The 10,055-nt window shown below is 44.5% G+C and overlaps 1 protein-coding gene across 1 annotated transcript in view; it reads right to left on the reverse strand.

Annotated features, from left to right (window-relative positions):
• ACER3 (alkaline ceramidase 3) overlaps positions 1–10,055 on the reverse strand; it is a gene marked incomplete in the record, with an annotated part of 50,885 nt that overhangs the window by 15,697 nt on the left and 25,133 nt on the right. The window contains 3 exon segments of the mRNA XM_015827680.1: positions 468–520; positions 1,323–1,375; positions 4,491–4,601. Of these exon segments, the coding sequence (XP_015683166.1) occupies positions 468–520; positions 1,323–1,375; positions 4,491–4,601 (217 nt within the window).

Consider the following 10,055-nt stretch of genomic DNA (forward strand, 5'->3'; position numbering starts at 1 on the left):
GCCTTAGGCATGAAAGCCAGCTGAGTGACTTTGGGCCAATCACCAGGAGATGGTGAGTTCTAGTTTTACCTTAGCCATGAAAGCTAGCTGTGTGACTTTGGGTCAATCACCAGGAGATGGTGAGTTCTAGTCCCGACTTAGACATGAAAGCCGGTTGGGTCAATCACTAGGAGATGGTGAGTTGTAGTTTCACCTTAGCCATGAAAGCCGGCTGGGTGACTTTGAGCCAACCACTAGAAGATGGTGAGACGGCGAGTTCTAGTCCAGCCTTAGCCACGAGAGCCGGTTGGGTGACTGGGCCAATTACCAGGAGATGGAGAATTCTAGTCCCTCCCTGCAGATTCAGTACTGTACCTCCCATAGCTATTTCAGCACCCACGCCTATGCGAGTGAGATCAAATTTAAGTCTGTGAGGAACTCTTAATTGTCAATCAGTTATGAAAGAGAAACGGATGACAGATACTTACAGGCAGTAGACAAAAATGCAACAACTGTAGATCATGGGCAGCTCGTCCAACAGCTGCAAAAAGCAGAACAAAAATAATTATTTGTGCGTATAGAGAAGATTCAAAGAAAGATGGCGGCCCCAAGTCAAAATGGTCAGAGCAGGGCAACTTTTCGCGAAAAGGGTCAGCATTAATTTTTTTTTTTTTTATGAGGGAGGGAACTGAGAACTGCAACGGAGAAGAAGATGCGTAGAAGTTGGACCCAAAGTCTTCCATATTGGAAGACTGCTATCACGTCACCCCTGGCCCTTCTTTTCATTAAACTAGACATACCCAATGCTTGCAATTGTTCTTTGTAAGTTTTAGCCTCCAGTCCCCTAATCATCTTTGTTGCTCTTCTTTGTACTCTTTCCAGAGTCTCAACATCTTTTTTACATCGTAGTGACCAAAACTGGATGCCGTATTCCAAGTGTGGCCTTACCAAGGCCTTGTAAAGCGGTATTAACACTTCACGTGATCTTGATTCTATCTCTCTGTTAGGGCTGCATTGGCTTTTTTGGTGGCTGCAACACACGGCTGGCTCCTATTTAAGGAACTGTCCACCAGACTCCAATTATGTATAGGCAGATTTTATTCTAGATTAGTCAATCCTTCTGTATTGTTGTCTGGACTCCTGGATAAAGTATTTTAACTATCCACAGCAGTTGTTACTGGCATATTTGGTTACTAGAGGTTCAAAATAACAGCCCGTCATCAATCCACTGCAAAACAAACTATGAATGCACCCCTACCCACCAAGCAGGAAAGCAAAAGGGATCCAGGCAGGTCACTTTGCAATGTACACAAAAGGTGCACGCTTTTTCAAGGGCTACTAACCTGCATCTCATACTTCAGGGTCATGTGGAAGCACCAGGAGCCCAGGCCCACGGCTGAAATCCAAATGAGAAAGGATTATACATACGTTGTATATAGTATGTTTTAGGTGTGTGTCGTGTGTGTGTTTCACTTTGAGAGCGGGCAACTAAATTTCACTTTTGACGCGCGCCGTTGTGCCCGCAGTAAAAAAAAAAAAAAAATGACAATAGGTAGTCGACTTATGACAATTGAGCCCCGAATTTATGTTGCTAAGCGAGACAGTTACTAAGGGAGTTTTGCCCTGTTTTACGACCTTCCTTTCCGCGGTTGTTAAGTGAATCATTGCAGCTGTCATGCTGGCCACACGGTTGTTAACTGAATCCGGCTTCCACCATTGACTTTTGCTTGTTGTGATTCCGTGCCAGCCTGTGTTCCCAACAGCTGAGTCTGAGGAATATGAGGAGGAGGTGGAGGAGGCCGTTGAGGGGCCATCAGGGGCAGAGAGAGACTCTGATGGATTGCAGGACTCAAGGCTTGATGAAGAGCCTGGGCCCTCCAGTCGTGTTTCTCATGAAGCTCAGCTGTGTGAGGAGCAGGAGTCAGATTCGGAAGGCTCACACCTGGATGAGCTAATTGATGCTCACAGACGTCGTCAAGTAGCAAGAAAACAACAACAGTCTATGCGACTACTCCAAAGTAAAAGGAGAAGGCAATGAGAGGCAACACCCTGGGACTGCTGTATAAAAAGGGAAGGTGTGGGCGTTGCTGGTTGCTGAAGGCAACCGTTTGCAAAGTGCTTCTTGGAATCCTGGTCTGTTCGTCTTGTTTGCAACGTGTTCCTGTGGACTATTTCCTTCCTTTGGACTTGAGGTTTGCTGTTTGTGTTTTGGACTTATTGACAGGATTGTCACCCAAATAAAAGGGATTTTGTTTTGTTTTAAAGTTTCCAGCCTATTGTATCAGCAGGGGTTTGGTCCTTGTGCCTCTAACAAGGACGGCAATAGGCTGGGAGAGAACACTTGTCGGAAGGTCGCCAAAGGGGATCCCATGAGCCCTGGGATGCTGCGACCGTCCTAAATCCCCAAGCGTCCGAGTTTTGAAAACATGGATCAATGGGGGGAAAACGGTCACCAGTCACAATTTTTTCAATGCCGTTGTAACGCCACTGGAGGTCACCTAACATTTCTAAAAAGATCACTCTGGAAGCATGTAGAATGGTCACTAAACAAGCTATTGTTAAGTCGAGGACTGCCTGTGCTGTTTTACTTTATATTGCTTTTCTAGCATTATTAGCCACGTGGCCTTGGAGGTGACACAAAATTTATAAGCAAGCAATTCTAGAAGCAGGTAAATAAATGGCTTCGTCAATTTGAAACAATGCACGCCATTCCATACCGAATGGTGCCCTTTAGAATTTGAAAATTGCTCCTATACGGGTGGTTTTCAAATTACGATCATTTTTTTTTTTTTTTTGGAATGACGGGAGTTACGACAGTAGCCTAAACGGTGACTTACAACCCGGTCCTCACACTTACAACCACTGCAGTATTGCTGTGCAGGCTCTGAGGTGTTGCTTGATAAAAAAAAAAAAAGTACAGGAAACCAGAAGTTGCCTTTCAGCTTTACGTTTTTATTCAGCTGAACAAAGACAGGCTCCTCTAAAAGAGAGATGACAAGAAATCCTTGTATTTATTCTTTCTGATTATAGGAGTGGCCAAAATTGTGGAAACCTTTTGGGAAAAGTGTACAGTAGAAATGCCACTTTTGGTTAAGTTTCCATCCATTTTTCTTCTCATTTCTTTATAACTGTAGGCTTGTTCACTTAATAATACTATTTTACATCGCTTTCTGGGCAAACCGTCAACTCTTTGCACCATGACTTTAATTTTATTACGTTTTGCAAGCTCACTGAATGAAAGAAAAAACCCAACCAACTTGATAGCGATCTCATAACACACTGACAAATGTCCTCCTCTGAGCTTCAATGCGTGACATCGATAACTGGATCCTACCGTGATCTGATTGGCTCATTGCCAAAACAAGATGACGCCCGATTGGCTCTCTAAACACTCGTGCTCATTGGCTACAATCAGATGAAGGAAAACTACCTGAGATCAACCTAAGCAAGTTGTGCTTCCTTTTTCTGGTTATTTGGCTATAACCTTTCATAGAATACAGATAATTGAACAAACTTTGTTGCGTTACATTCTTGATTAATTTATCTTTCCATTGATATATACAGTAATTTTATGGTACTACTTCCCCCTCCAAAAGTGGTGCTATTAGCCATCCAACCTCAAAAATACACTTTTTCCCAAAAGGTTTCCACAATTTTGGCCACTACTGTACATAAGCAATCCACCCAGCAAAGCTGACACACACATAAGATAAAGGCGCCTGAAGGCAGGACAAGAAGCAACGGGTGGAAGCTAACCAAAGAGAAAAGCAACCTAGAACTAAGGAGAAACTTCCTGACAGTTAGAACAATTAACCAGTGGAACAACCTGCCTCCAGAAGCGGTGAATGTGCCAACACTGGAAGTTTTCAAGAAGAGACTGGACAGCCATTTGTCCGAAATGATATAGGGTTTCCTGCCTGAGCAGGGGACTAGATGACCTCCAAGGTACCTTCCAACTTTACTTTACTACTATTACTACTACTAGATTTCGCCCAGTAAGTCTGGCACCCTGTAGATAAGAAGGGAGAAAGCCGAAGGAGCTAAAAATGTTCCCTTTGGGGCGTTTCCCTAAAGACATCGTACGTTCCCGGGTGGGTTAGGACATGGGGTGTTTTCCTTGCTGTCCTTTGGTGACCCTACATCCAGGACTCTGCAAGTGCCCAAAGACAGCGGGGCCATCTGCACACGTTCACAAGTGATACTTTCCTATGCTGTCTCCTAATTCCAGGTCAACAGTATCCCTTCGGTCACGTGATCAAACTTCTGCCACTTGGCAACGGGCATTTCATGATGGCAATTGCAGCATCCCAGAATCATGTGATTATGACTTTATAACCCTTCCCAGCTGGCTGCTGACAAAGAAATTTTTCAGGGCTGAAATATCACACTCTCCAAGCTGTATTTCGCGTGTGGGCACACAGGCCGGGCCCTTCAAACTCAAAGATCCCACTAAAGTCGAAGAGAAACCGTTGGATCGGACCACTGTCATAGATGGGAAGACGCCCACGTACCTGTGACGCACAAGTATGCCATTATATATCGCTTCTCAAGGCCATCTTTGTAACTCTGAATTGCACCATAGATGGGAGGGAGAATGAAAATCAAGTTGCTAACGGTGTTCCCTGTGGAGGAAAAAAAAAACACAAAACACAAAGCACAAGGCGTGAAACAAAACTTTAAGATGATTTACAGCCTATTCATTAAAAAAAAAAAAAGGACATTTCTGAGAGCAGAATTACCGAGGCTCTCAGCTCTCTTTTCCTACAATTAGGCGATGAATTGTAGATTATAATACATAAATGAATGACTGGGGAGGGGAGAGAGCAGAGAAGCTTGGAATGACCTCAGCGGGCCCAGCGGTAGACAATATATATTTCACTTATCTTTGACAACAAAATCATTTCCTTTACAATAAGGGAAACGAATGGTTGTTCTTCCGCATTCCGCGTTAAAAGAAACCGGCGCAGTCATTTTTAAAAGCAATGTTATGAACCTTGGCCAACAGTCGGGACAATTACGTCATTTTCAGCGGTGTTTCAACCCATTTTTAAACATTTTTTTTGGGGGGGGGGATATTTTTTTTAAAAAAATTGCTGCCAATTCCCAAGGGTCTCTGGACAGCTAACACAGAGAGTCCTCGAATCACGGACCGAAATCGAGACCCCAAATTTCCACGGCTAAGCAAAGCGGTCGTTAAATGAGTTTTTCCCCATTCGGCCTTTTTTTTTTAAAAATCACAGTAGTTAAGCGAATCGCTACAGCCGTTAACTGAACTGTACGTCGTTAAGCGAATCGAGCTTCCCCCGCTGACTTTGTTCTCGGAAGCCGGATGGGAAGGTCGCAAAAGGGGATCACGTGAACCCCGGGACACTGCAACCGTCATAAATACATGCCAGTTGCCAAGCGCCCAAATTTGATCACGTGACCCGGGGCGGTTGCTACATTAATCGTAAGTGTGAAAAATGCTCAGAAGTCACTTTTTCAGTGCTGCTGTAACTTCGAACGTCACTAAAAGAATGTAAATCGAGGACCCAGATAGGCTGACTTTGTAAACGGCTTAGAGAGGCTGTAAAGCATTATGAAGTGGTATATAAGTCTAAGTCAGTATTTCTCAACCTTGACAATTTTAAGGCATGTGGACTTCAACTCCCAGAATTCCACAGCCAGCAATGCTGGCTGTGGAATTCTGGGAGTTGAAGTCCACATGCCTTAAAATTGTCAAGGTTGAGAAACACTGGTCTAAGTGCTATTTCTTTCTCTTTCTTTCTTTTCTTTCCCTTCTTTCCCTTCTCTTTCTTTTTTCTTTCTTTCTTTCCTTTCTTTTCTTTCCTTTTTTTCTTTTCTTTCTTTCCTTCCCTTTTTCTTTCTTTCTTTCCTTCCCTTTTTTCTTCTTTCTCTTTCTTTCCTTTCCCTTCTTTCTTTCCTTTCCCTTCTTTCTTTCTTTCTCTTTCTTTCTTTTCTTTTTTCCTTCTCTTTCCTTTTTTTTTCTTTCTTTTTCCTTTCTTCTTTTTCTCTTTCTCTTTCTTTCCCTTTTCTTTCTTTTCTTTCTTCCTTCCTTTTCCTTTTTCTTCCTTCTTTCTTTCCTTTTCTTTCTTTCTTTCTCTTTCTTTTCTTTCCCTTTTCTTTTTTCCTTCTTTCTTTTCTTTTTTCCTTTCCTTCTTCCTTCCTTCCTTCCTTCCTTTCCTTCCTGTGGCACAGTGTTAGAATGCAGGGTTGCAGACTAACTCACTGCCCACAGCCAGGAGTTTGATCCTCACCGGTTCAAGGTGGATTCGGCCTTCCATCCTTCCGAGGTCGGTAAAATGAGGACCCGGATTGTTGGGGGCAAATATGCTGACTTTGTAAACCACTTACAGAGGGCTGTAAAGCAGTGTAAAGCAGCATATAAGTCTTAAGTGCTATTGCTATTTACCTGTATGTTTGCCACTTTGCATCGACCAAACTATATAAAAGCTGGGGAAAAAATCTAATAAAAATCACAACAACGACAACAATATCCAGTCGTGGGAATCGGAGATTATGCACGTATAATTTTAGACCTCGGTGCTTCCTCCCCTCGCCAAGTTCTGATGACAAACACTTTTCAAAAAGCCACACTAAGCAACCCAGCGTAATCACAACTCCTTGTGATGTTTTGCTTGCGGGCGGTGATTAAGAAAGATATCCTCAATCTATCTGGGAAAGTATAATTAACTCCAAAGCCAAAGTAGTCACTGAAATGACATTCAAGGAGCTCTAGGCGGATAAAACACTGGGAGGAAAACGCCGCAGGAATAATATTTACGGGATTGAGCAAGGAACTCCATTGTCTTCCAAGCTCGCATCGATGCAAATTTCCTTCCTTCCCAAGTGGGCAACTTTAGAGAATATCTGTAGTTCTGGATTGAACGATTAGAGGCAGCCCTTGACTCAGCAACAGTTCGTTTCATGACCGTTCCAACTTACAACGGCACTGAAAAAAGGGGACACGAGTGTTTCTCACCCTTACGACCGTTGCAGCATCCCCGGGATCACGGGACCCAAATTCAGACGCCTGGCAATTGATTCGTATTTATGACCGCCGTGTCCTGGGGTCCCGTGATCCCCTTTTGCGACCTTCTGCTCGTCGGGGGATCACGGCGGTAATAAATACGAATCAATTGCCAAGCATCTGACGAGCAAAGTCAACGGGGAAGCCAGCTTCACTTAACAACTGCGTTTCTAGAAACGGGGAGGCACCATGCTTAGAATGCAACACGGCAAGCTAATTCACTGCCCACTGACAGGAGTTCGATCCTGACCGGCTCAAGGATGACTCGGCCTTCCATCCTTCCCAGGTCGCTAACAGGAGGACCCAGATTGTTGGGAGTCAATAGGCTGACTCTGTAAACCGCTCAGAGAGGGGCTGTAAAGCACCGTGAAGCGGCATATAAGTGTAAGTGCTATTGCTATTGCTACTAAGAATCAGAATAGAGCTGGAAGGGGCCTTGGAGGTCATCTAGTCCAGGGCTTTTCAACCAGTGGTACGGGTACCACCTGTGTTACATTGGCACCTGGCAGGTGGTACGCAACCATCCTAGGAAAGTGGTAGCGGGGGAGGGGAATGAGCTGAACCGGTGGCAGCACCGCACAAGCCTGAGCGAGAGACGGCTGGAGCTGCAGGGCTGTCAGGGCTCAGCGGAAGCGCCAGGATCAGCACCAGGATCCAGCTGGAGCTCAGCGCTGATCCTGGCGCTTCCGCTGAGGCCAGAAGAAGCTCCGATCAGCTGGAATGTTGCAGCCTCTCCAGGGTCTTCTGATTTACATTCAGATGCTTGGCAACTGATTCATATTTATGACGGTCACAGTGTCCCAGGGTCATGTGAAGGGACCAAAACCTGCTGCAACCACCCAGCAGACGGGGGGAATAAAAACCAAACACCCCCCCCACCCCACCCCCGCTGCCAGTCCCCAACAGAAATGCTCACAACAATGGAAACCTCGGACAGGAGGAAGAGCGCAGCCGGGCGGGCAGGCAGATGTCTTGCTCGGCTGTGACTTGGGGGGCACTTTTTTCAGTGCCATTGTAACTTCGAACAGTCATTAAGCGAACTGTTGTAAGTCGAGGACTACCTGTACTTTATCACTTTTTTCCTTTTTTGGGGGGGTCATCAAGTTTTTGACCCCTTGCTAGGCGACTGGTGGTACTCGGATGCTGCATATCCTAAAAGTGGCACAATGGGTGAAAAGGTTGAAAAGCCCTGCATTAGAGGGTAGATCTAATTAAGAAAAAAAAAGGCAGATTCAGAGTGGCTGTGTTTCCTCCAGCCATTTTAGACAAAGACCCACAGCAAAAGATTTATTAGTCTTAAACCCGTTCTTAGTACGAAAAAAGCAGGGCTGGCAGGTTGAAAAGCCCTGTTCTAGTCCAACCCCCTGCTCAAGCAGGAGACCCTACACCATTGCAGACAAATGGCTGTCCGGTCTCTTCTTGAAAACTTCCAGTGATGGAGCACCCACCACTTCTGGAGGCAGGCAGTTCCACCGGTTAATTGTCCTCGCTGTCAGGACGTTTCTCCTTAATTCCAGGTTGCTTCTCTCCTTCGTGAGTTTCCATCTCTTGTTTCTTGTCCTTCCCTCTGGGAAACTAACTTAACAACTGTAGTGATTCAGTGAACAAGATGTAAACCGGGGCAAATTTTAACAACTTGGCAACAGAAATGTAGGCCTCATTTGTGATTGTTAAGTTTCATTACCCAGATAGGCACGCTCATTTCTAGCTTGTCAAAACAGGAAAGCGGTCATGGGGCGATAAGAGAAAAGCTAAAGCACTTGTCACTTGGACTGGGAACGCCATCCTGCAGGAAAACAACCAAGCTCAGAGAACGCAACAACGACAACTCGACAAAAGGCACAACTGCAAGCGAACAAGGACACAGATCATCCACTACTTCTGTCGCGATGAGCTGTCCACCCCATCAAGAGATAGGGATTGAACAATTAAGTTTTAGGAGGATAATATATATATTAATATATATATATATATATATATATTGCTTAACAGAACTGGTTACTCATCGTTTGAAGCAGTTTACATTTAAATTTAGAAACTTTAAAAAAAAAAAAAAGACTTATAAGGCTGCCCAGCTCAAACAACATGACTCTGGGCAGCGCACGGCCAAAAACAAAACAAAACAATAAACCATCCACCAATCCCCATATAACATGAAACATATACCAGATATACAGGAGGATCTGGACAGACTTGAACACTGGGCGCTATCTAACAAAATAAAATTCAATGGTGAAAAAAGCAAAGGTCCTACATTTAGGCAAGAAAAACCAAATGTACAGGTATAGTATAGGGGGTACCTTGCTCAATAGCAGTAACTGGGAAAGGGATCTCAGAGTCCTAGTGGACAATAACTTAAATATGAGCCAGCCGTGTACTGCAGCTGCCAAAAAAGCCAATGCAATCCTAGGCTGCATTAACAGAGGGAGAGAATCAAGATCACGTGAAGTGTTAATACCACTTTACAAGGCCTTGGTAAGGCCACACTTGGAATACGGCATCCAGTTTTGGTCACCACGATGTAAAAAAGATGCTGAGACTCTGGAAAGAGTACAGAGAAGAGCAACAAAGATGATTAGGGGACTGGAGGCTAAAACATAAGAGGAACGGTTGCTGGAATTGGGTATGTCTAGTTTAACGAAGAGAAGGACGAGGGGGGACATGATACCAGTCTTCCAGTATATCAGGGGCTGCCCCAAAGAAGAGGGAGTCAAGCTATTTTCCAAGGCGCCTGAAGGCAGGACAAGGAGTGACGGATGGAAACTAGTCAAGGAGAGAAGCAACCTAGAACTAAGGAGAAACTTCCTGACAGTGAGAACAATTAACCAGTGGAACCACCTGCCTCCAGAATTCACAACCTACAGCTTGAGCAAAATATAATAATAATCAGTCTGGCTGTAAAGTACTGCTCTCGTTTCAAAAGACACCGGCTCTCAACTTTATGTGGCAAAGTTAAATCCAGTTTTTGAGTCTCATCTGCCGTACAAAACCCTAAATATTCTAAAACTGAGAAAGCAGAAAAGTTAGCTTCCCGGATGTGAACTTA

Source organism: Protobothrops mucrosquamatus, unplaced genomic scaffold (genome assembly GCF_001527695.2).
Source record: "Protobothrops mucrosquamatus isolate PMUCROS unplaced genomic scaffold, P.Mucros_1.0 scaffold3864, whole genome shotgun sequence".
In the NCBI taxonomy this organism is placed as follows: Eukaryota; Metazoa; Chordata; class Lepidosauria; order Squamata; family Viperidae; genus Protobothrops; species Protobothrops mucrosquamatus.